Raw genomic sequence first — 26,539 nt, forward strand, 5'->3', positions numbered from 1 at the left:
GCAGTCCTGTCGCCTCTCCTTCACCTTGTCAGAGAACAGCTGCCTGGTTGACCTGGCCCAGGGAGTGCAGTTTGACTTGCCCCCAAAAGAGCTACCTAGTCCCTCCCTGTTTTTATCTGACTACCTCTGGCCTTAGTCCCACCATCTTAATGTTGAGTCCTTCCTTACTCAAGTTCTCCTAGCCTCCAACACCCACTTAGTATTCAGACCAGTTAGTAAACTCCTGGAGGCCAGAGACTCTCATCTTTGCAAAAGATAGGCATCCTGGAAAGCCTAGCTGAGACTGGGCTGTTTCCACACTGAGGAGTGTGCAGAGTGAAGATGACGTGTAGCTAAATGAATCTATTACCTTTGCTGCAGTAGGAACCACTGGCCACCACAGAATGTTCTCACCACCCTCATCTTCTAACCCCATGCATACTTTCAGAGGGCCTGGAATAGGACTTATTCCTGAGCATCTAACTCAGACAAGGGGTTTTACATGTTACTTCATTTCATCCCCTTAAGAACTTTGAAATGTAAAAATCATCAGCCCCATTTTACAGACAGGAAACTGGGGTGAATAAATAGAAGCTAAGTGGTTTGTCCTAAGGCCACACACAAGTGAGTGATGGTGCTGGGATTTGAACCTGGGCCTCTTGGCTCCAAAAATCTATGCTTGTTCCACTGTAGCATACTGTTCCCCTGACCATGGATATCGATAGGGCAGGGGTCTCATTTCATAATTCTTTATTTCTGCCTCTCGCATGTAATACAATTCTGCCTCAGAATAGGCACTCAGTGTTTACTGGATGGAGGATGGATGGATGGACGGACGGACGGACGCACGGATGGATGGATGGATGGATGGATGGATGGATGGATGGATGGACGGACGGACGGACGCACGGATGGATGGACGGACGGATGGATGGATGGACGGATGGACAGATGGATGGATGGATGGATGGATGCATGGATGGATGGATGCATGGATGGATGGATGGATGGACGGATGGATGGATGGATGGACGCACGGATGGATGGATGGATGGATGGATGGATGGATGGATGGATGGATGGATGGATGGATGGACGGACGGACGGATGGACGCACGGACGCACGGATGGACGGATGGATGGACGGACGGATGGACGGATGGAACTTGAAGGGGGAAAAATGATTACAGTTTTCCCTTTTCTGGGAGGACATTGTTTCCCCAGAATCAGAGGGCTTAGATGACTCAGGTCCTGCTTATCTTGGACGATGCAGCTGTGCGGAGTAGCACTCTCAGGCCACAGGAGGCAGAATTATTTTAGGACTACCTCTCCCTCCAGTGCAACCTAGTCTGAGACTGGGCACAGCAAGGATATCTCTAAACTCTTCCTGAGCTTTTCTGTGATGCTGGCACCCCGAAGTGGTGGGGCTGGAGCTATGGGAAATAGGATGGGTTTGCCTGAATGCTCCCCAGGGCAGCTGTCCCTATAGCATCTGTTGGACTCTAACAACACTGATGTGAGTAGTAGTATTCCTGTTTTATGGAAGAGAAGACTAAGGATCAGAGAGGTTAAACTTGCCCAAGGTCACACAGTTAGTAAGTAAAAGGGCCAGGATCCAAGCCAGGCCTTCAAGCCCCTCTAAAGGAGTACGCTCAGCTGGCTGTGGCGTCTCTGAGTTGGTGCACATGTGCACATGTCTCTGAGGATGAGGAGGGGCTGGTGCCTGCATGGCTGTGTATGGATCTGAGACCTGGGTGTCCATGTGGGCAAGGTCTGAGGCCCCACACAGCCTGGTGGGCTCAGTGTCTAACACGCTGCTTCCCCACAGCCCTGGGCATAGTCTGTAACTCCTGCTACCTCTGCTTCTGCTCTCCCTGTTCAGCGTGCCCCGGGCTCTCACTGCTTGCCTTTCTTCTCTAACAGGTGTGGCCTCCAGGCAAGAGAGGGCTCCCTTCCTTTTGAGTCTTCTTCTCTGGGAACTCCAAGATATGGGACCCACCCTTCCAGGCTGGGGAAGCAGGTGTCACTGACTCGGCTGCCCTACACCCCCACCCCCACCCGTACCCCCATCTCTTCAGCCCTACTGGCTAAGGCCAAGATACTCCTGCTTCCTTCCCTCAACCCTGACCCCTGACCCAAGCCAGCAACATTCTCACATCACTGCCTGCCAGCCCCAGCCGCGGTTAGAGCCTCATCTCCTCAGCCACCTCCCTCGAGTTCGATGACCTCACACCGTGTGTCACCAAGTGACTGAAAGGACCCTCACACCCATTACCTCCTTTGAGCCCTAAAACAAGCCTGCTTGGAGAAGGAGCGCCTGGCATTATCTGCAACTGCAAAGCAAAGAACCTGAATTCCAAGCGACTGCACAAAGACACCCAGCAAGTTCTGGAACCACACCTCCTGATTCTTACACCAATAGGTGACTCTCACACCATGTTCTACCATCAGGACGCTCCTAGATGCGACTCAGATCCCATCTGAGTCCCACATTCCCACTGAGGTTGGCAGTTCTGGCAACTTTGGTCAGATGGATGGATACAGACAGGTATTACACCCTTAGAACCCAACCTGCACATGAGGTCCTGCCCTACCCCCAGTTATTCTTTTCCACAGCTCTTTGCTCTTTTCTGTCACGGTATCTGTCACTCATTGTTTAAGAAATTGTGTCTGTTTTTGCCCCTGGCGTGTCACGAACCCAGCACGGCACCTCAAGCCCAGCACCGCACCTTGAGCCCAGCACCGCACCACACGGGAGGTGTTCTGTCAATAGTGTCCAATGGATGGAGCTGAGGGTCTTGCAGCATCTCGAGTTCCGGCCTGCCTCTCCAGCAGATGTATTTCTCTCCCAGTGAGACTGAGATTGAGCCCAGCACCCTTGGGGAATGCCCGAGCAGTCATTCTCCAGGAAAGGGCAGCCAAGGCTGACATACAGTAGGACAGCTGTCATTAATCTTCACCAACTCTTCCAACGACAAAAAGTCAAAAATTGAAGACTAGCAAATATTTCAGTGCATTTTTGTCCACTAATGGACATGTGAAGAACTGAGATCACCCGGGGAAGCCTGTGCACCCTCAGACTGCAGATCTAAGAATCACGGGACACACCAAGGACAGCATCAGAAGACCCATCTGGACAAAGGTGGGCACGAGGGCAGACCCCCAAGCCCGCGCATAGGCAGGGAGAGATGTAGCCGTGTGTGCAGCCACTTCCAAAACCACACACAAAGCAACAGCCAGTGGCCGAACGTGGTGTCTCATGCCTGTAATCCCAGCACTTTGGGAGGCTGAGGCGGGCGGATCACGAGGTTGGGAGATCAAAACCATCCTGGCGAACACAGTGAAACCCCGTCTCTACTGAAAATACAAAAAAATTAGCCCGGCGTGGTGGCAGGGGCCTGTAGTCCCAGCTTCTAGGGAGGCTGAGGCAGGAGAATGGCATGAACCCTGGAGGCAGTGGAGCTTGCAGTGAGCGGAGATCGCGCCACCGCACTCCAGCCTAGGCGACAGAGCCAGACTCCGTCTCAAAAAAAACAAAAAAAAAGCATGGCCGGGCGCGGTGGCTCAAGCCTGTAATCCCAGCACTTTGGGAGGCCGAGACGGGCGGATCACGAGGTCAGGAGATCGAGACCATCCTGGCCAATATGGTGAAACCCCATCTCTACTAAAAAATACAAAAAACTAGCCGGGCGAGGTGGCGGGCGCCTGTAGTCCCAGCTACTTGGGAGGCTGAGGCAGGAGAATGGCGTAAACCTGGGGGGCGGAGCTTGCAGTGAGCTGAGATCTGGCCACTGCACTCCAGCCTGGGCGACAGAGCGAGACTCTGTCTCAAAAAAAAAAAAAAAAAAAAAAAAAGCAACAGCCAGAAATATGTGGGCCCCGGCTCCATGCCCATATCCAGAGGTAAGGCTGCAGAGACACACCTGTGGCACCCTCTGGGCACCCCCTCCGCCATGCCCACTGTCCCCGAGCGGGGGTAGACTTCCTTCCACCTGGATCCTCTTTGCAGCCTCACCCTAAAGAGCTCCTCCCTGCAGCTCAGGCCCTGACAGTAGAGCTGTGGCCACGGCAGTACCACCCCCTCGTGGCCACATCTGGCGGTGACCCGGCATCCGGTGTCTCCAATCCTCAGAAGAGCGAGGCGGTCCCAAGGAAGTGGCATCCCTCTGCTGGATGAGCCAGGCAGTGCCCTCCTCTGCCAAGGCTCCCGAACCTGCTGCATTGGGCGTGGTCACAGCCAGCCCTCTCCCACGTCCCCCGCGCCCGGCCTCGGGGGGCACACAGGCACAGTTTTGGCTGCTGGGGGTAGGCGAGGACACAGCAGGGAAAGTGGGGAGGAGGAAGCTGCCACCAGCCTTCGCCTTTCCTTTGGCTAGGACTCGGGTCTCCTTCATGCGTCCCTCAGTTTCCTTTCTTATTCCACAGTGCAAAGGAGGAGGAAGGAAGCTGAGGGCGCGTGGAGAGAGGCGGGGCAGCCTCCTCTGGTCCAGATGCCTGAGGATGGAGGCCCTCAGCCTGGCCCCGCCACCAGCCCCCCATCACCGTGCTGAGTGGGCCCCAGGGAGAACTCAGTGGGGGAGGCTAGGATGGGGAGGGGCAAGGCAGCCAGGCAGAGGGGCAGAAATCAGACAGAACCACTAGCAGTCAGCGGGAAGAATGTGGATTTAATGGAATGAAGGGTGAGAGGGCCCGAAGTCAGCAACAGTCTCGCCCCACCCACCAGCCCCCATCCAGCTTCCCAAGGGTCTCAGAGGGGCACTCTTGGCACTGGCCTTGCACATCTGTTCAGCAACTCCCGAGCTGAAAAGTTGGAGTGGGAGGCCTCCAGCTCAGCAGTGGATTCCAAAACACCCCTTTTGTCTTATCCACTCCAGGTGGGGGGCAGGGAAGCACATGGGGCTGCTTCTGCCCTGTCCGCTCTGCAGCCATCCCCACGGCCAGGCTCACAGGCACCATCCCAGGGCCTGCCGCCTAACAGTGAGACTCTAGCTCTGTGAGTCTGAGCAGCGAGGTCCTGGGGGTGGCGGGAGCCGAGGGTCCTGCTGGGTTCCGCTGGGGCAGGTCCTCGGCTGGGCACATGAGCTGACGGATTCTCTGCAGGGAGCGTGGAGGTGGCTGTCAGGGGGCAGAGTGGGGGCAGGTCTGCCAGCTTCCCTCATCACCAACATCCGCCTGCCTCCCCACACAGAAACCTGCCCTCCTGTCATCACAGCTCCTGTCTGAGAGTCACCCTGTCTCTTCCTGAGACCTCAGCAGCCCCTCTATCGCTCCCTGACACCCAGGCTAGGCCCACGGCCCCTCCATACAACTGTGTGCACCCTGGCTGGCTGTCCACCTGTCAGCACCTGCGAAGCCTCCCAGCCCCTTGGGCTACTTCTTGCCCACAAAGGCCCTACCTCTCGGAAGGGGCCCTTGAGGGTGCCAAGTCTGTAGAGGCTCCAGGCAGGAATGCAGACCATGGAGGAGAGAGCCAGGAGCCAGCCCAGGGCATCGCCCCACCACGGGTACGTGTATTTCTTGTTGTAGGTCAGCGGAGTGTACTTGATCAGGGAGAAGAGGAAGGTGGCCTGGGGGGGAACAGAAGAGAAAGGGGTTGAGGGGCGGGGCCCTGTGCCCTCAGCTCCCCCACCCCCAGCAGCCTGGAAGAAATCACCCTCCAAGCCTGGATTCCCTCTAGGCTCTTCTGGGCCAATCAGCCTCCAATCTTCTCCATCCACACTCTGCCCGAAACCCACACCCTCCAGCAGTGGACTCTGTCACGCCAGGGCCCCTGTGCCCCTGGGCACCTCTACGTGCAGCTGACTCCCAGTCAGGACGTGATCGTGTGCCCACTGCGTGCTGTGAGGTATCTCCCTCCCCTCCTGCACCGTGAGTCTGGGGTGTGAGTACCTCGAGGGTAGAGGCCATGCCTCGTTCTCCCTCTGTCCCTCAGTGTTATCCTGCACACAGTGGGGCCTTGGGAACGGCTGACACAAAGAGATACAGCCAAAGGCAGTGGCCTGTTGTGCTCTCAGGCTCACACTCTGGAGCCAGGTTGCGTGGGGTTGAATCCCAGTTCTCTGCAACTTTCTAGCTCGGGCCAGTGGCTTAACAACCTCTCCAACCTCAGTGTCATCTGTAACACCAGTGCAACAGCAGCACTTCCTTTATGGGGCTCTTGTGAAGGTGAAATGAGTGAATACGTGTTAAAGCACCTTGGGCCCAGCACCCAGTCAGTGCTCTGTACCGGCCGCTTTTACCATTGCTGTGGTGATTACAATATTATGAGCCGTCCAGTGCACCCGGGTTCAGTCCTGGCCTGTGATGTTAGACTCACACTGTGGTGTTGGTCAAACCGTCTGACAGCTCTGGACCTCAGTTTATCCTTCTGTGACATGGAAAGGAAGAATCTATCTTGCTGTAGTTTTCTAGAATCCACAAGGAGGATGAGTGAAAGCCTGAGATGATTTTCAGTTCCTAGGGAGAAGTCCATGGCAGGGCTAACGGCTTCTCTACCCTGCTAGCCACCGTCTCTCCCTCCCTTCATCTGACTGTATCCCTGAAATGAGCTTACTGTGCACACAGCTGGCGTGAGGAACAGCCAACAGTATTTGATAAGTGGCCACGGCCTGTACCCAATCATGTCTTCGATGTTGTCGTAGAAACGCCTGGCTCCTACCGTGGAGAAAAGAAGAAGCGGGAGGGAGTCATTCTTCAGTACCCAGAACATCAGAAGGGGGGCCACAAACAGACCAGAACGGGCGGGGACCCCTTAAGAGACGGCATCACAGCTGTCTGTTCAAATCGTTGCTGGGAGAAAGCTCTTTCCTGGCTCTCACAGGCATAAACAGCAGCAAGCAGGCCTTGGCCTGGGGATGGGCAGTCACTTCCTGATTGTCGAGGTTGTCAAAAGCTGAAAACATTTGGACGGGGCGGGATACGGGCCCACCTGAGGTGGTCTAGGTACAGCTATAACCAGACTGTGGGCAAGGCAGCTTCCGGGGGGCCTTCCAAAGGCAGCAATTTAGGATTTGCCCGATTTTTGAGGTTGGGTAGGGAGGCGTCCCCAGGAAAAGGTAAGTGTGAGCAGTGGATGTCTGTTTCGTGTCTAAGGGCCCCGAGATCCTTAGACAAGAGGAGGATGCGGGGACCTAGGGGAGGAGTCACTCACCGTAAACCCAAGCCACACAGAGGGACTCAAAGATGGCCACGAACAGGAGACACATGCCACTGGCTGCATAGTAGTCGAAGAGCTGGAACACGTACATCCCGCCCTGCACAGGAGGAGAGTGCTGTAAAAAGAACTTCATCCAGTGGAAACAGATTCCCTCCTACGCCCTTGAGCGTCACACGGTGGAGGCACAGAACAGAGCTGGTGAGGATCACAGGAGACGGATCATAAAAGTCATTTGTAAGGCGTAAAGCACGAGGCAGATATGAGACGCTAATTATTTTTATTACTGTTTTGAGACAGAAGATAGATGAAATAAGACAACAATTGCTAGATTATGTCTGAGAACACTTAGGGACTGGCCCCAAAGCCCCAGACACAGAGTATACTCTCTGGGGAAAGGATCAGGATAAGGGCTGTCATTGATATTGTCAAGCTGACAAGCTCCGTCTCCCTCCTTCTCCCTTGAGACGGCACACAGAATGTTACCCAGACCCAGGGCTCCCTTTCTCACTTTGAAGTTTGTACACAGAACTTGGTTCAGCTGCCTGGGAAATCACCAGATCTTGCTGGAGAGGCAGCTTCTCCCAATCCAACGCTCCACATACCTCTTCACTTACTGGGGAGCCAAATGGCTCCTCACCCATCCCTGGAGGTGGGTGGTCCATGCCCAAAGGCCAGAGGAGGGACCTGCCTACTTTGTCATTCCTGGGATGGGGAAAAGAGGGAGTCCTAGTGTCCGGAAGCCCAGAAGACCTGCCCTGACCCGAAGCCAGGGTATCTGCCTCACTGACAGGTAGCAGCTGTCACTCGGCTCCTCCTCCCCAGTCTTCCCCCGCCTCCCAGGCCCTCACCTCCGTGAGCATGACCAGCCCTACAAGGAAGGAGACGACAGATACTCCAAGGATGAGGACTTCCCTCCGGTTCTTCTTGCGGAATACGCAAGGGTACATGTCCACCAGCGCTGTCACCAGGCTTTCTACACACACAAACTGGATGAGAGGGCAAAGGGATTGCAGGGAAGGAGAGCTCCCGAGATGCCCTGTCCATGAGTGCTGGCTTCTCGCTCCCAGGATCAGCCCTGCCAGCCTCACTCTCTCAGGTCCCCAGAGCTATTGTCCTCGCCCGGTGAGGTCAGGACTCACCCTCAAGCTCCCCTGCGTCCCCGAAAGGGCATCCACTTCTCACATTCACCCAGTCCCCAGCTAGTTTACGGGCCCTTGGGGCATAAAGTCCAACCACATGCCCACTGCTCTTCCTCCCCAGCACACACCCCCCACTCATCTCTCAGCCCCTGAGCGGCTGCCTCTTGATACCTGACTATCCAGTCCCAGGAGAACGACCATGAAGAAGAAGCAGCAGGCCCAGAGCGGAGAGAAGGGCAGCATCACCACAGCCCGCGGGTAAGCAATGAAAGCCAGGCCAGGACCTACGACGAGGAGTAGAGGAACACGGGCCAGTGCCTGGGCCAGCTCCAGGCCGTGTGTGACCCACGGCTTCCCAGTGTGGGACCATGGAACACCAGGAGCTAGAGGACACTTCCCCCCAAAGTTACTATCACCACCACCGTCCTCACCCAGGAGAAGCCACCCCAACCTCCACCTGGTTCTCGGATTTCCAAGGTACCTCTCACTGCATTCTCATTGGTAAGAACCAAATTTAGAGATGGTCGGTGTAAAGGGCTGTGGGCCTAAAAGGACTCCAGATCTCCAGATCTATTGTACAGACCTGAGGTTTCAAGCCTCGAATGAGCTCAGAAGCCAGCAGGACATAGACATGTGTGAAGCAGACCCGGTGCAAAACACAAGGAGGTGGCAGGGCCTGGTGAGAAGCGGAGCGATCAGGCCCCAGCTGCTAGCGATGTTTTGTTGTATTTGTAAGGAATGTAGATGGTACCAAAGAAAATTGCTCCAAGGCCAGGTTTGGCCTGGGGCCTCCAGTTCACCACCTCTGTGCCTGGAGCCCTTTCTGTCACCCTACGACACTGGCACTGATTTCAGAGTGCTGCTGACCCACATCCTCGCAGTTCGTGAATGCTTCTCTCAACTGACTCGTGTGGCAGGAAAAAATGCACATAACGGAGCCTGGGTCTACCCACGGGAAGTTCCTCTGAAAAGTGAAGAGCATCACTGTGACCTTGGAGGTCTTTTGCGTCTGCCAGTCCCAGCTCCCACACTGGTGAGGCGGGGATGGTGCAGGGCCTGCCCCACAGGTTTCCGTTGCATGGTACAAGCAGAGTGCCTCACCCAGCACCTGGCATACAGTCCACACTTAGAAAGTGAGACATGGGCCAGGCACGGTGGCTCATGCCTATAATCCCAGCAGTTTGGGAGGTTGGGGTGGGTGGATCACTTGAGGCCAGGGGGTCAAGACCAGCCTGGCCAACGTGGTGAAACCCTGTCTCTACTAAAAATACAAAAATTAGCTGGGTGTGGTGGCGCACGCCTGTAATCTCAGCTACTCAGGAAACTGAGGCACGAGAATCACTTCAACCTGGGAAGCGGAGGTTGCAGTGAGCCAAGATCATGTCACCGCACTCCAGCCTGGGTGACAGAGCAAGACTCCCTCTCAAAAAGTTTAAAGAGAGAGAGAGAGAGAGAGAGAGAGAGAGAGAGAGAGAGAGAGAGAGAGAGAGAGAGAGAGAGAGAGACTATCCCTCTTAATGAGAATTCCAGACCTCCCCGCCCAGGGCTTGGCATCCTGTGTGGCCCAGGCATGCTTCTGAATGCCACGGTAAAAAATCATCTTGTTACAGGGCAAAAGTAGGTGAGCAAGAGAAACATTTTACGGCTTATTCAGACCAGAGCCTGGTGTTATTTGAAAGCCTTGATGTTATCTGAAAGCAGCAACAACAGCACTGCGTGACGGAAAGGCAGTCACTCACAAACGGGGGAAGCTCTATATGCTAATAGACACTTTCCCTTGAGATTCATTTTAAAATGAACAAAATGAGACAAGGTACAGAACAGTGTATATAGTGTGTTATCATTTGGTTTTTTAAGAAGAAGGCAAGAAATAGAAATAGTAATATGTATCACACGTATACGTCTGTATATATATTTTTTCTCATATATGTCTAAACTATTTCTGGAAGGATAAACACGAAATAGATAACATTGGCTGCCTCCAGGGTAATGAACTGGAAGCCAAGGATGGGAAGAAAAATGTTCACTGCATGCCTCCTCTTTAAAGCTGGAATTACTGTTGCAGTTCTCCCCCAAGCCATCCCAGAATGCATCCACTGAATGGTGGCCGTAGCTCACCCAGAGTATAGGTGACACAGCAGAAACGCCTCTCAACCCTGGCTGCCAGAGGTCTGAGCCAGGCTCCCTGCCTCCGGGCCTCCCCAGAAACACTCACCTGACTCAGCCACCTCAGAAATGGGCACCCCCTGCTCCTGGGACATGAAGCCCAGGATGGAGAAGATGGCAAAGCCGGCCACAAAGCTGGTGCCGCTGTTGAGGAAGCAGAGGGCGAGACAGTCCCTGTGGGGCAGGGGTGAGGAGAGGGTGGAACGGCAGGATTAGAACAGGGCTGCAACCTCTCCTGCCTCCTGTCTGGGAGCACAGCCCCTCCTGACGGACACCGTCCTGGCCCCTTCACGGAAGCCGGAGCAGGGCTACCTGGCAGAATTCAGAGGACCACGCATAGCATGGGCTCTCCTCCGACACTCCTTGACCCCACCAGCCCAGGCATGGAATAAATCAAGGTAGTCCTAAAAGCATGAGGCTCCAGGGGAGTAAAACATGAATCCAGATGTGTCAAATTGCCACACAGCCGCCCCTCTCTGCCATCCTGGTCCACACCTCATGGGACGCTACCACTCGGCCATGATCCCATTTGGCACGCCACCACAGGGATAGAGACAGGGTAATCCCAAACAAGAAATAACTCTTGTCACCTGAATTCAATGTTGAGATGCACAAGAATGATTTCATTTCAGCTATGTTTCAGCCTGTATTAAAATCGGCTTAAATTTTCTGAGCACAAACCAGGTAGGCAAGGAGAGAACAACGGGGACAGGACATGATGTGGGAGATGGTGTGAAAAATGGGTAAGGATTCAAACTTTTGGGGGCACATTTACCAAGCAGGCAAGACTGGGGTGCAATGCAGGACACTGCTAATCACAGTAGGACTCACTCAACATCATTGATACATTGTTGCAAATTGCAATTTTATGCAAAACAATCTGTAATGAAACCAGTTTTTTTTTTCTCATCAAAGTTATAAAGAAACGACATTATTCAAAGACCTGTTGTGCTTCTCAGGCTTGCTCACCTAGCACTCCTGAGCCCACCAACCTCTACATCAGCCAGGAGGCCGGGTCCTGTGATTGGTCTCCCAGCCAATCACAACTATCCCACCCTTTCAGATGCAATTCTCTGTCCATCTTGCAGTTGGCTCCTTGCAGCTCCTGGTAGCCCTGGGGTGTTGGATATGGAAGTGTAGACAGGGGGGCAGATCCAGGAGCTGATGCACCCTCCAACTCACCCTCGTCTAGCGTTGCTGGAGGGACAGTAGAGAGATGCAGGTGTGTAGCTCAGGCCCCACGCCCCCAATCACCTGTAGCAGTTGTTGTGGTACTTGTTGTAGCTGCCCAGGGCTGTCAGGCACCCCAGACAGATGGCGAAGGAGAAGAAGATCTGGGTGCCCGCATCCATCCACACCTACAAAGGGAAAGGGCAAGAAAGGTGAACTCCCAGGAAAGCCAGGCCATTCAAGCCATGGAAGGACATAGGCACGTGGCTGAGCCGGACACTGGCTAGGAATGGTGAGAAAACCTATTCTCAGCCAACACTGGCATCCTGCGACCTCTGTCACCCCGGTGGGCTCTACTCCCTGGGCTCCTGGATGAAGTTTCTTGGGCACTACTAGGATAGAACAGGCATTAAGCATTCAAAGAAAATGAAAAAGACTAAAAGACCCGTGGTGGAAGTGTGTAGGAGGGTGGGACAGGGCTCTAGAACAAAGCTAGGTCTCCTGTCAAGGTTTGGATCCTAGCTTCTGCCCCCACTTTCTCCTGTGACCAGTGTGGAGGAATCCAGGCACAGGGTCTCCGGGAACACTGTCCCTAACATCAGGGCTACCACCAGTATGTAGCTTCGCCCCTCACATCTCAGCAACCTGTCTGCAGACAGGGAGAGTAATTCTTGGCCCGCAAAAAGGCAAAAGGACGAACAGAAACACCTCTGAACAGGGCTTTGTAGTGCTTGGGAGGGGAAAAATCACAGTCCAGCTAAACATAGAGTTGGCTGTTATTGTTATTATCTCAGCTGGCTCGCCCAGCCTGTGCATGTTGTGATTTAGATCTAACAGCTAGAATAACATCCCAGACAGAAAGAACGTCAAGGCAACAGGACCGAGTGACCCTGCAGATCTGCAGGACCCTCCCCAGGCGCTCCTGCCCCGGCGACGTGCGCACAGCCAGGGAGCACCCCGCTACGGACGCAGACATCCAAGCAGGTGCTCCTCACATGTCTGTGTTCCTGACGGAAAGGGTACCGGATGACCCGTCTGTGTCTGTTGCTCAGCCTCCTTCTAGTACCCCGCAAGCAGGCCCCTACTTTCCATAAAACCCTCTATGCTTTCATCACTCCCTTCCGCTAATATCAGGCCTCCGATTCTTCAGTCCCTTCCTGGTCTTTGCCTGCCTGCCTAGGCATGGTCCCCACCCTCCGCCCCTACCCCTTGCTCCCTCCTTTCACGCTCACCCCTACCAAAGCGGCCACATTCCTCAGCAGTGTAGAGGCCCGAGGGATCCACCAGCAGGCTGACCGCCTCAGAATCACGCCGATTCCTCAGTCAGCATCCCCAGTCGAGATGCTAAATCCCTAGGCCTGAAGGAGAACCCAGAACTCGTATCCTTTTCAGAGCTTCCTGGCTGATCCTAATGGTCACCAGGTATGGGATGCTGTCCTAGGCCCCTGCATCGGGGTGCACCCAGGGCACCCATCCTCTTACCATGTTTCCATTCTGCAGGGCCAGGGACAGAGTAGGGAAGACGGTAGGGGGAAGGGGAGAATGTCTCCAGCCTCCCATTCTTGAGATTACTGGGAATCCCGTCCTGAGATGGTCTGTGAGGCAGGAGGTGCCACCAGGGACAGGGGGTCAGCAGCAAGAAGCACAGAGGAGGATTTGGAGGGGCTGGAGCCAGTGAGGAAATCACACAGAGAAGGAAATGGTAGGAACGAAATGCTAGAGAAGGAAATGGTGGGGATGAAAGACACACCGCGAGGACAGGCAAGGGGAGTACTTGCAAATTTCGGGGTCTCACTTCTGCCAGTTGAAACAAGAAGCCTCAGTGTGACGCCAGCTTTGAGGAGACGCCTCGGCCAGGCTGTTTCCTCCTTCGAGATGTTCCAAATCCTTTTCTCTTCTACAACTCTACCACACAGATCATGCCAAGATAGTCATCTCAGGAAAACTCACTGACTTTGGCATGAGAGTCACTTGGTTCTATCTTATTCCTGCTTCACCGGCTAAGTTATTGGCAGCTTCAGGAGCAGGACCTTTTGGCGAAAGGCCCTGAGCTTATAGAGAAAGCGTTTTCCCAGGGTGAGAGGTGTAAGGGCTCAGGACCAATGCATGTCTCCTGGGTACTGCCCCTTCATGAGGTCAGGCATCCCCTCCCAAAAAGATCATTCAGGATGTGGCCCAGGAGCCTGGAGGCCTCACGCCTTGGACATTTGCTCCCGGGCCTGACAGTGCACTGGGTGCAGACCGGGCCATGAGTTACCAAAGAAACACACTGCAGCTGCCCACACACAGGCAGAGGCACAAGCCTGAGATGGGCAGCTTTGTGAACTTGTGCTTGGGAAGGAATAAGAGAAATCGTGACTTGGCCGCTCACCTCGCCTCGGCAGGGGTGGGAGGTCAGAGTGGGGTCATGTGGAGACTGAGTTGGGGGGGACATTAATGAGAACCAAGGAAAATGCAGCAGGAGGGCTGAAAACCCAGAGCACAAGGGTCAATGCTCCCTTTGACCAAAGCCTTTGACTAAAGCCCCCTCGCTGGGAGCTTGGCAAGCCGCAGCTCCCCACACAGCTGCTGCCCGACAAGCCTGCTGGGATGGGGAAAAGAACAGGGTCAGAAGCAGGGCTGAGGGACACGCAGAGCAAGCTGTTCCATTCCCACCACAGGCGACCACCCCCTGCCCATGCCAGGAGCTCTGGTTTCTGGAACAAAGCTCTGACATGTCTTTGGCTAGGGCAGAAGGCCGACCAAGGGAAAAACAAGTGTAAAAAATTCTTGGTGGAACGCAGGTAAAAAGAGGTCTTGGGGGGAAAGAGGAGGAGAGAGGACTCTAGAAGGTCTGGGAAAAATGTTCTCAGCCTCACGTCCAACCCCCAGAATTATTCATCTCTATCTACTATTTCTAGGAAGGCAATGTGGTGTAGTGGAAAAGCACGGGCTTTGAAGTTACGTTAATCTGGGCTCAATTCCTGACTTTATTAATTGCTGGCTGTGTGATCTTAGGCAAGTCACTTTACCTCCCTGAACCTCCCTTTACTCATGAGGAAGATGGGTATAATAACAAATAAAATAATGTATGTAAAATGCCTAACACATAAGTAAATATTTGTTTCCTATCTCACCTTCTAGAATAATAAAAAGCAGCTCTTAAAACTCTCAAATAATTCATATTCTTTGGGAAATATCTATGACGGTGAATAAGACAGCAGTCTTCGAAAGACTACTTGAGATCAACCCAAGCTCCCCCGCGTGCTAGTTTTGTGATTCTGGGCAAGTTTCTTGGGTTTCCTAAGCTTCTGTTTCTCCCTCTGTAAGATGAGGCTGACCCCCAGACTCACAGGGTTGAACTGTGTCAAGCACTCGGCAAAGGGCCTGGCGAATAAGGAGGGTACAGTAAGGTTAGCTTTGGCCACTGTTTACTGCTGCTATTATTTTAAAAAGCAACTCATCTTTCATTGGTAATGAGGTGGCATAGATTGGATTTCAACTTCCTCCCTAAACAAACCTTTCCTTAGACTTGCTTAACGTAGGGATTTTAAAGGTTCCAGGAGGGCTCTCTGGTGCCCTCCTCCCATCCCCCGCCTTCAGCAATCTCCCAAAGTGCAGTAGAACGGGCACAGGGCCAGGACCCAGAAGAGAAACAAGTGGCCTGAACAAAGCGCACACTCCAGCAGAACCCTGGGTCTCCAGTGGCCACTCTCCAGGGGGACGAGACAAGGCCTGGGAACACCGGGAAAGGCAGCAACCTGCCCCCCAAACAGCAAGCCTGGCAGAAAAAGGGGAGCAAACAAGAGGGGAGCACGGCGTTGTCTCTGCCTGGCTCCCAAGGACCAGCCTCAGTGCTTGGCAGAGAGACGTCTTTGGTCTACGTGTTGTGGAGAAGAAATTTTGCACCTTTCTCAAGTGCCAGGCAAATGCCAGTGAGAATAATCACACCTCCTGGGGAGTGCCAACGAGATTCAATTAGGACTCTGGCAGGGCACCCCCACCCCGCCAGGTGCTGCTTTGTTCACTGACAACAGAGGCCTAGCTTCAGCATGAGACTTGGACCAGGCAGAGAGGAAGGCTGCTCAGGACCAGTCCTGGCACTTGACCTATCCCCCTCCCCACCGCCCCACAGCACTTGGAAGACAGACGCTGCCTGCACGGCCCAAAGCTGGCTGGAATGGAAAGAACGGTATCCCAGAGCACAGGCTGAAAGAGGTCTTTGTCCCTGCAGTCACCCAGACAGAGACTTATGGCCTCATTAATGCTCAGAACTTGAAAGCGACCTGGTCCACCTTCTTTATGTTTTCTGGGAGCTATTATGTACCAAACATGGCGCTGGAACAGATCTGGCACATAGTGGATACTCATAGCAGATTCATTCAGGTTTTTGCTGATAAGCTGTGAGACAAACAAAGGTGAGCAGCCAGGGACCTCGTCTCCAAGAGTGGACCATAAAGTGCCTGGCATTTGTTACCCTTCGGACCCAGTCCAGCTGCAGGTATGAGGGTGAAAATATGCTTGAAGCTCTCTAGGCCTTAATGTTCTAATCTGTAAAATGGGGTTGCCTTGTTGACCTGCTGCGAGCGTTTGCTGAAATAACGCATGTAAGCCTCTGAACGATGTCAGGGACAGAGTAAGCACGCCTAGTAGTTAGCTGTAAATAGCTGATCAGGACAAAGTCACGAATCTGTTGTGGAAATAGAGTCCCTCTGTCCTTCTTCTCTGCCAGCCTCCCTGCCTGTCACCTTTCCTGGTCATGCCTCCATCCTCTCTGTCTACCTGCAGACAAAGGTGATCTTCATAGCTTAGCCACTGGTTCTCAACTCTGCCGCTCCAGAACCACCGTGGCTTTCTCGTGTGTGGGGAATCCAAGCCGAACTCTTCACCCGGCCTTCAAAGCCTCCCCTCCACTCAGCTTCCCCTACAACTCCTGGTCACCACCTGCTGTCCACCACAGCCCTTTGGTCCTAGGTAAGTCAAAGGGCTTATGATTCACAAAACAAAGATATCCTTTGCCTGGTCTGCCATGATTACTGGCTGCACAAACTTAGGCCACAGTGGGCTCATCTTACAATGAGGAACGTGCACTGGGGTCCTAGAAGGACCCCAGTTGTGCTTCTACAGTTTGGCTCCGAAGCCTGACTGCAGCTCCAGTACCCCGCGTGGACATGCGGCAGTAGCGAGCTGTGTCTCTGTGCTGTCTGAGAAATGGGAGAAGGGAAAGATAACCCACCGGAAGGTTATTGAGAAACACTCAGGACCAGGACTACTTGACTCTGCAGGGAGGTTTCTGAAGAGCAGTGGTCTGGCTGCTTCTGGAAGCCACAGCGTCCCAGTAGAGCTCAGGATGAAAGAATCCAAACCTGGCCGGAGTGGCCAGGAGACCGAGAACGGTGTGGCTTCCGGATGGCCTGACGTTCCGCACCAGGGGGAGCCATTGGCCTGTGTGCACGGAGCTCCCAGCCTCGGTGTGCCTGTCCCCTTTCTCTTGCTCCCTGTCAGCAACGTCAGTGAATGTGCTGGTGCCCGACTATTTTAAAATGTTTGGAGCCATCCCAGAGTGTCTTCTATGTGCTGGGAGCCACTCGCCCTTATGTCTCCTTGGGGTTTCTTTCACAGACACAGAGAGACTCCTCCAGCAACAAGAGGAGGATCTCTAGGTTGCACACTCACTCCCCCGGCAGGGTGGCCTCTGCGCCCTGGAGGCAGAGGCAGGGCATAACCGGGTAACATTTCAGGGCCTCTGGGGCAGAGATTACCCACGCTCCCCTGCGGCCCTCAACACCTCCTAGCTTTGCCAGCTTTCAACTGGCTGCCAAAGAGGGGAAGGTAAGAGACCTGTCAGAGGCAGGGGCGGCCCATTCCAGGTCTTGCTTTTCAACCCCCTTCAGGCAGCAGGCAACACCACCTCTCCCTACTCGGACGGTAAAAAAGCACGCTGTAGCAGAGGGAGTGCAGACCACGAAGGAAGGGTGGGGAGGAGACCCGGAGTCTCTGGACATCTGACAGGGAAACTTAACACTAGCCCAGCTGGCTGAGGGCAGGGGCAGGGAGCTGGGGCCCAGACATGGGTCACATGGGCAGAGGGAGGGAACCAGGAGGCAGAATGAGGGGTAAGAATTAAAGAGGAAGCTCAGTAGGAGACAAGCCCCTAAGAGAGAAATGTATGAAGTGGGTGGGGAGAGGATGGGAGAAGGATACCCTTGAGTAACGACTGTGAGTGACACTTGGGGCCCTTGAGAAACATTATTAGAAATATTACCCTAGTAATATTTGCCTGGGTTCCCCGGCAGCTGTGAACCCAAGAAAGGACAGTGTCAGACACCTTATGACCACAAACAGCTCCTAACACGTCAGAGGCATTTGAACCAGAGCGACTCCAGCTTGAATAGGGGCTGGGTGAACTAAAGCTGAGACCTACTGGGCTGCGTTCCCAGGAGGTGAGGATTCTCAGTCATGGGATGAGACAGGAGGTCGTCACGTCCCAAGACACAGGTCATAAAGACCTTGCTGATGAAACAGGTTTCAGTAAAGAAGACGGCCAAAACCCACGAAAACCAAGATGGCGACAGAAGTGACCTCTGGTCTTCCTCACCACTCTTTTTTTCTTTTTTTTTTTGAGACGGAGTCTCGCTCTGTTGCCCAGGCTGGAGTACAGTGGCCAGATCTCAGCTCACTGCAAGCTCCGCCACCCGGGTTTACGCCATTCTCCTGCCTCAGCCTCCCAAGTAGCTGGGACTACAGGCGCCGCCACCACGCCCGGCTAGTTTTTTGTATTTTTAGTAGAGACGGAGTTTCACCGTGTTAGCCAGGATGGTCTCGATCTTCTGACCTCGTGATCCGCCCGTCTCGGCCTCCCAAAGTGCTGGGGTTACAGGCTTGAGCCACCGCGCCCGGCCTTCCTCACCACTCTTTACATGCAAATTACTATGCATTAGCATGCTGAAAGACCCTCCCACCAGTGCCGTGACAGTTTACAAATGCAAAGGCAACATCAGGGAGTTAACCTCTATGGTCTGAAATGAGGGGAGAACCCTCAGTTTTGGGAATTGCCCACACTTTTCCAGAAAACTAATGAATAACCCACCCCTTGTTTAGCATATAATCAAGAAATAACCATAAAAATGGGCAACCAGTAGCCCTGGGGCTGTCCTACCTATGGAGCAGCCATTCTTTATTCCTTTATTTTATTTTATAGACAGAGTCTCACTCTGTTGGCCAGGCTGGAGTGCAGTGGCGCCATCTCAGCTCACTACAACATTTACCTCCTGGGTTCAAGTGATTCTCCTGCCTCAGCCTCCCGAGTAGCTGGCATTACAGGCTCCCACCACCACGCCCAGCTAATTTTTGTATTTTTTAGTAGAGGGGGGGTTTCACTATGTTGGCCAGACTGGTCTCCAACTCCTGACATCAAATGATCCACCCACCTCGGCCTCCCAAAGTGCTGGGATTACAGGCATGAGCCAGCACACCTGGCCTCCTTTACTTTCCTAATAAGCTTGCTTTTGCTTTATTCTACTCCCCCCAAATTCTTTCTTGTGCGAGGTCCAAGAACCCTCTCTTGGGGTCTGGATTGGGACCCCTTTCCAGCAACAAGCAGATATCTAGAGAAGGAAGGGTGAGCCCCTGCTGCCACTGTGGACATCCTAGGGTAGTGCTAGGTGCAGGGGTTCCCTGCCAGAGTGCAGGGAAAGCCTGGAGCTCAGGTGTCCCGGGAGTCACGTGAGGGCTCCTGTCTGTGGTTTCTTACCTGGGGATCCCACAGACGTGTGAGGTTTGGGTACAGGTAAAACTGAATTCCTTGGGCTGCCCCAGGCAATGTCACCCCTCGAATTAACAGGACCACCAGCATGAGGTAAGGAAATGTGGCCGTGAAGTACACCACCTGGTCATGGACAAATGAGAGACAAGGAGCTTGTGAGTGAGGAAGTGGCAGGGGCAGGAGCGCCTCAGAAAAGGTCAAGGGAGTGTTCCTCCTGTTCCCAGCTCGCCCGCAGCTGTTTAGTTCTGTTGCGGGAAGTCAGGGACCCCCCGAATGGAGGGACCGGCTGGGAGCCACAGCAGAGGAACATAAATTGTGAAGATTTCATGGACATTTATCAGTTTCCAAATAATACTTTCATAATTTCTTATGCCTGTTTTTACTTTAATCTCTTAATCCTGTTGTCTTTGTAAGCTGAGGATGTACATCACCTCAGGACCACCGTGATAAATGTGTTCACTGTACAAATTGATTGTAAAACATGTGTGTTTGAACAATACGAAATCAGTGCACCTTGAAAAAGAACAGAATAATAGCGATTTTTGGGGAACAAGGGAAGACAACCATAAGGTCTGACTGCCTGCCAGGTCAGGCAAAAACAGCCATATTTTTCTTCTTGCAGAGAGCCTATAAGTGGACATGCAAGTAGGAGAGGCATCACTAAATTGTTTTTCTAGCAAGGAATATGGGAAAGGAATGCATTCCTGGGGGGAGGTCTATAAATGGCCACTCTGGGAATGTCTGCCTTATGCAGTTGAGATAAGGACTAAGATACGCCCTGGTCTCCTGCAGTATGCTCAGGCTTACTAGGGTGGGGAAAAACTCCACCCTGGTAAATTTGTGGTCAGACCGGTTCTCTGCTCTCGAACCCTGTTTTCTGTTGTTTAAGATGTTTATCAAGACCATACGTGCACCGCTGAACATAGACCCTTAGTAGTAGTTCTGCTTTTGCCCTTTGCCCTGTGATCTTTGTTGGACCCTTATTAGTAGCTCTACTTTTGCCCCTTGTCCTGTTCCCTCAGAAGCATGTGATCTTTGTTAGACCCTTATTAGTAGTTTTGCTTTTTGCCCTTTGAAGCTGTGATCTTTGTACCTACTCCCTGTTCTTACACCCCCTCCCCTTTTGAAACCCTTAATAAAAACTTGCTGGTTTTGAGGCTCAGGCGGGCATCACAGTCCTACTGACATGTGATGTCGCCCCTGGCGGCCCAGCTGTAAAATTCCTCTCTTTGTACTGTCTCTCTTTATTTTTCAGTCGGCCGACACTCATGGAAAATAGAAAGAACCTACATTGAAATACTGGGGGCCAGTTCCCTGGATATAGGTCCATCTCCCCTATCCCTTGAGCCACAGCCTCCCCTCTTCCCTTCCTCCCTCCAGCTAAAAGCTCCTGCCTCCCCTGACACATATTCAATAAATATTTGTTGAGTGACTGAATGACATTTGGCATTCTCCCAACAAGTGTGCTTGGCATTAATGGCAAGGATTGTCAGATATGAAAAGATTTGTGACACATGACCCCTGTCCTCACAGAGCTTACTAGCTTAGCACAACCAGGCAGCCAGATTAGGAGAGGCCCCCAGGGCAAGAGTTCGGAAGAATTCAGAATGCCCTCTTTGCTCCAGGGCAAAGAGTCCCCCGGAATTCTTGAGTTGGTTAAGAGTCATTTTGAGATGAAGAGTCTTCATGGAATTCTTTTTCCAAAGAACTGTTGTATGAATTAGGGAACCATGACTTGTGTTCAATTCGCAATGTGCCCACACATCATCAATTCCAAGATCAGATTACCCTGGAGGTGTCCTTCCTGTCCTTCTTGCTCTCTTCCAGTCCCAAAATCCAGAAGCACGTGAATCCAGGAGAGGCACAGAATCAAGGATGGAAGCTGCATCAAATCCTTGCTGGGTCATCGCCTCCCATCCTCGACGGGGTCACAGCTTCAAGAACTCCTGGGTGACAGCCCTTAGTGAGGACAGGGAGTACGGGGATGGGAGGGGTAGGAGCTCCCCACACGAACCTTGCCTGTGGACTTGACCCCCTTCCAGATGCAGAAGTAGCAAATGACCCAGGCCAGCAGGAGGCACAGAGCCAGCTCCCAGCGCAGGGCCCCCAGGTGCTGGATCCCATCAGAGATCTTCAAGACCCGCCGCCTGGGGAAAGAAGGGTTGAACCTGGCTTACTTTTTCTGTCAGCCTCAGTTTTGTGGCCTCGTACCTGGGACAGTGGAGCCGAGCCATGCCTCCCGGCTCTTGTCCAAAGGCTTCTCTGCTCTCTTCACATGAGGCCATCCTTAGCCCAGAGCTGGAGGTGGACATAAAGGTAGAGAATGGAGACTGCAGAAAGGTGGAGAACAGAGACTGCAGAAAGGTGAAGAATAGAGACTGCAGAAAGGTGGAGAATGGAGACTCCAGAAAGGTGGAGAACAGAGACTGTCCCAGGTAAGTTTGCTCCGAGTGCTTTGTTCCCAGCCAGGGGAAGGAGGTGCAGGCACCTACGTTCCCAACCAAGGTTTCAGGACTTTTTGACAGCAGGACTCTTGCCCTGGGTGAATATCAGTACTGGGGGGAGGGGTGGGTCACAGTCCACACTCTTGCAGCCACAGGGAGGAGGAAGTGTGGAGTGAGAACACATATGCACACACACACTCTCTAACGTGGGGCAGGGGTGCAGACAAGGAAGGCCAGGCACAGCCCCAGGAGAACTGCAGGAGTCTTATCTCTGAAACGAGTCCTGCAATAACCACAAACACAGGCACCACAGAAAAAAGCCACTTAGTGAAAATTCTTCCCTTGCTGTCTCTTGAGAGTGACCTTGGTGTGAACTCCTCCCCATACCCTTCTTCTGAACACATGGCCCACACTGGGTGGGGTAGGGTCTCACTTACTCCCAGAACTCGATGACAGGAGAGGTGGCATTCTCAGAGGTACCATTCAGGGAGCCATTGGTCTTCTGGAACTCCACACAGTGTTCTACCCATGGGTCACGAGGAGGGAAAAAAGGGAAAAATCATCAGCCAGCATATGACACAACTAGAGAGCAGGGTGACATTCTAGGAGGATGGGAAGGTAGGTATTTGGCAGAAGCCAAGCTAAGGTTATCTACACAAAACATCCTCCCACACATAGTAGCCAACGCAGCTGACTCTCTACTGCACACTTGGACATGTGGGTCCAACGCAGCTGACTCTCTACTGCACACTTGGACATGTGGGTCCAACGCAGCTGACTCTCTACTGCACACTTGGACATGTGGGTCCAACGCAGCTGACTCTCTACTGCACACTTGGACATGTGGGTCCAACGCAGCTGACTCTCTACTGCACACTTGGACATGTGGGTCCAACGCAGCTGACTCTCTACTGCACACTTGGACATGTGGGTCCAACGCAGCTGACTCTCTACTCTACTGCACACTTGGACATGTGGGTCCAACGCAGCTGACTCTCTACTGCACACTTGGACATGTGGGTCCAACGCAGCTGACTCTCTACTGCACACTTGGACATGTGGGTCCAACGCAGCTGACTCTCTACTGCACACTTGGACATGTGGGTCCAACGCAGCTGACTCTCTACTGCACACTTGGACATGTGGGTCCAACGCAGCTGACTCTCTACTGCACACTTGGACATGTGGGTCCAACGCAGCTGACTCTCTACTGCACACTTGGACATGTGGGTCCAACGCAGCTGACTCTCTACTGCACACTTGGACATGTGGGTCCAACGCAGCTGACTCTCTACTGCACACTTGGACATGTGGGTCCAACGCAGCTGACTCTCTACTGCACACTTGGACATGTGGGTCCAACGCAGCTGACTCTCTACTGCACACTTGGACATGTGGGTCCAACGCAGCTGACTCTCTACTGCACACTTGGACATGTGGGTCCAACGCAGCTGACTCTCTACTGCACACTTGGACATGTGGGTCCAACGCAGCTGACTCTCTACTGCACACTTGGACATGTGGGTCCAACGCAGCTGACTCTCTACTGCACACTTGGACATGTGGGTCCAACGCAGCTGACTCTCTACTGCACACTTGGACATGTGGGTCCAACGCAGCTGACTCTCTACTGCACACTTGGACATGTGGGTCCAACGCAGCTGACTCTCTACTGCACACTTGGACATGTGGGTCCAACGCAGCTGACTCTCTACTGCACACTTGGACATGTGGGTCCAACGCAGCTGACTCTCTACTGCACACTTGGACATGTGGGTCCAACGCAGCTGACTCTCTACTGCACACTTGGACATGTGGGTCCAACGCAGCTGACTCTCTACTGCACACTTGGACATGTGGGTCCAACGCAGCTGACTCTCTACTGCACACTTGGACATGTGGGTCCAACGCAGCTGACTCTCTACTGCACACTTGGACATGTGGGTCCAACGCAGCTGACTCTCTACTGCACACTTGGACATGTGGGTCCAACGCAGCTGACTCTCTACTGCACACTTGGACATGTGGGTCCAACGCAGCTGACTCTCTACTGCACACTTGGACATGTGGGTCCAACGCAGCTGACTCTCTACTGCACACTTGGACATGTGGGTCCAACGCAGCTGACTCTCTACTGCACACTTGGACATGTGGGTCCAACGCAGCTGACTCTCTACTGCACACTTGGACATGTGGGTCCAACGCAGCTGACTCTCTACTGCACACTTGGACATGTGGGACCAACGCAGCTGACTCTCTACTGCACACTTGGACATGTGGGTCCAACGCAGCTGACTCTCTACTGCACACTTGGACATGTGGGTCCAACGCAGCTGACTCTCTACTGCACACTTGGACATGTGGGTCCAACGCAGCTGACTCTCTACTGCACACTTGGACATGTGGGTCCAACGCAGCTGACTCTCTACTGCACACTTGGACATGTGGGTCCAACGCAGCTGACTCTCTACTGCACACTTGGACATGTGGGTCCAACGCAGCTGACTCTCTACTGCACACTTGGACATGTGGGTCCAACGCAGCTGACTCTCTACTGCACACTTGGACATGTGGGTCCAACGCAGCTGACTCTCTACTGCACACTTGGACATGTGGGTCCAACGCAGCTGACTCTCTACTGCACACTTGGACATGTGGGTCCAACGCAGCTGACTCTCTACTGCACACTTGGACATGTGGGTCCAACGCAGCTGACTCTCTACTGCACACTTGGACATGTGGGTCCAACGCAGCTGACTCTCTACTGCACACTTGGACATGTGGGTCCAACGCAGCTGACTCTCTACTGCACACTTGGACATGTGGGTCCAACGCAGCTGACTCTCTACTGCACACTTGGACATGTGGGTCCAACGCAGCTGACTCTCTACTGCACACTTGGACATGTGGGTCCAACGCAGCTGACTCTCTACTGCACACTTGGACATGTGGGTCCAACGCAGCTGACTCTCTACTGCACACTTGGACATGTGGGTCCAACGCAGCTGACTCTCTACTGCACACTTGGACATGTGGGTCCAACGCAGCTGACTCTCTACTGCACACTTGGACATGTGGGTCCAACGCAGCTGACTCTCTACTGCACACTTGGACATGTGGGTCCAACGCAGCTGACTCTCTACTGCACACTTGGACATGTGGGTCCAACGCAGCTGACTCTCTACTGCACACTTGGACATGTGGGTCCAACGCAGCTGACTCTCTACTGCACACTTGGACATGTGGGTCCAACGCAGCTGACTCTCTACTGCACACTTGGACATGTGGGTCCAACGCAGCTGACTCTCTACTGCACACTTGGACATGTGGGTCCAACGCAGCTGACTCTCTACTGCACACTTGGACATGTGGGTCCAACGCAGCTGACTCTCTACTGCACACTTGGACATGTGGGTCCAACGCAGCTGACTCTCTACTGCACACTTGGACATGTGGGTCCAACGCAGCTGACTCTCTACTGCACACTTGGACATGTGGGTCCAACGCAGCTGACTCTCTACTGCACACTTGGACATGTGGGTCCAACGCAGCTGACTCTCTACTGCACACTTGGACATGTGGGTCCAACGCAGCTGACTCTCTACTGCACACTTGGACATGTGGGTCCAACGCAGCTGACTCTCTACTGCACACTTGGACATGTGGGTCCAACGCAGCTGACTCTCTACTGCACACTTGGACATGTGGGTCCAACGCAGCTGACTCTCTACTGCACACTTGGACATGTGGGTCCAACGCAGCTGACTCTCTACTGCACACTTGGACATGTGGGTCCAACGCAGCTGACTCTCTACTGCACACTTGGACATGTGGGTCCAACGCAGCTGACTCTCTACTGCACACTTGGACATGTGGGTCCAACGCAGCTGACTCTCTACTGCACACTTGGACATGTGGGTCCAACGCAGCTGACTCTCTACTGCACACTTGGACATGTGGGTCCAACGCAGCTGACTCTCTACTGCACACTTGGACATGTGGGTCCAACGCAGCTGACTCTCTACTGCACACTTGGACATGTGGGTCCAACGCAGCTGACTCTCTACTGCACACTTGGACATGTGGGTCCAACGCAGCTGACTCTCTACTGCACACTTGGACATGTGGGTCCAACGCAGCTGACTCTCTACTGCACACTTGGACATGTGGGTCCAACGCAGCTGACTCTCTACTGCACACTTGGACATGTGGGACCAACGCAGCTGACTCTCTACTGCACACTTGGACATGTGGGACCAACGCAGCTGACTCTCTACTGCACACTTGGACATGTGGGTCCAACGCAGCTGACTCTCTACTGCACACTTGGACATGTGGGTCCAACGCAGCTGACTCTCTACTGCACACTTGGACATGTGGGTCCAACGCAGCTGACTCTCTACTGCACACTTGGACATGTGGGTCCAACGCAGCTGACTCTCTACTGCACACTTGGACATGTGGGTCCAACGCAGCTGACTCTCTACTGCACACTTGGACATGTGGGTCCAACGCAGCTGACTCTCTACTGCACACTTGGACATGTGGGTCCAACGCAGCTGACTCTCTACTGCACACTTGGACATGTGGGTCCAACGCAGCTGACTCTCTACTGCACACTTGGACATGTGGGTCCAACGCAGCTGACTCTCTACTGCACACTTGGACATGTGGGTCCAACGCAGCTGACTCTCTACTGCACACTTGGACATGTGGGTCCAACGCAGCTGACTCTCTACTG

At 53.4% G+C, this 26,539-nt stretch overlaps 1 protein-coding gene across 2 annotated transcripts in view; it reads right to left on the reverse strand.

The window, feature by feature from the left end:
- Window positions 1-4,623: 4,623 nt before the first annotated feature.
- Window positions 4,624-26,539, reverse strand: part of SLC6A13 (solute carrier family 6 member 13) — a 50,423-nt gene continuing 28,507 nt past the window's right edge. The window contains exons 5-15 of one of the 2 annotated variants that reach the window (XM_030939722.1): window positions 22,236-22,320; window positions 21,369-21,501; window positions 19,343-19,477; window positions 11,695-11,798; window positions 10,490-10,614; window positions 8,446-8,558; window positions 7,984-8,121; window positions 7,130-7,232; window positions 6,533-6,633; window positions 5,376-5,546; window positions 4,624-5,094 (exon numbers count right to left, since the gene is read on the reverse strand). In XM_030939722.1, coding sequence (XP_030795582.1) covers window positions 4,951-5,094; window positions 5,376-5,546; window positions 6,533-6,633; window positions 7,130-7,232; window positions 7,984-8,121; window positions 8,446-8,558; window positions 10,490-10,614; window positions 11,695-11,798; window positions 19,343-19,477; window positions 21,369-21,501; window positions 22,236-22,320 — 1,352 coding nt within the window. In that variant the 3' untranslated portion in view covers window positions 4,624-4,950. The remainder of the gene's footprint in view (window positions 5,095-5,375; window positions 5,547-6,532; window positions 6,634-7,129; window positions 7,233-7,983; window positions 8,122-8,445; window positions 8,559-10,489; window positions 10,615-11,694; window positions 11,799-19,342; window positions 19,478-21,368; window positions 21,502-22,235; window positions 22,321-26,539) is intronic. The other variant, XM_010375984.2, reaches the window with a different exon arrangement.

This window comes from Rhinopithecus roxellana, chromosome 10, assembly GCF_007565055.1.
Source record: "Rhinopithecus roxellana isolate Shanxi Qingling chromosome 10, ASM756505v1, whole genome shotgun sequence".
NCBI lineage: Eukaryota > Metazoa > Chordata > Mammalia > Primates > Cercopithecidae > Rhinopithecus > Rhinopithecus roxellana.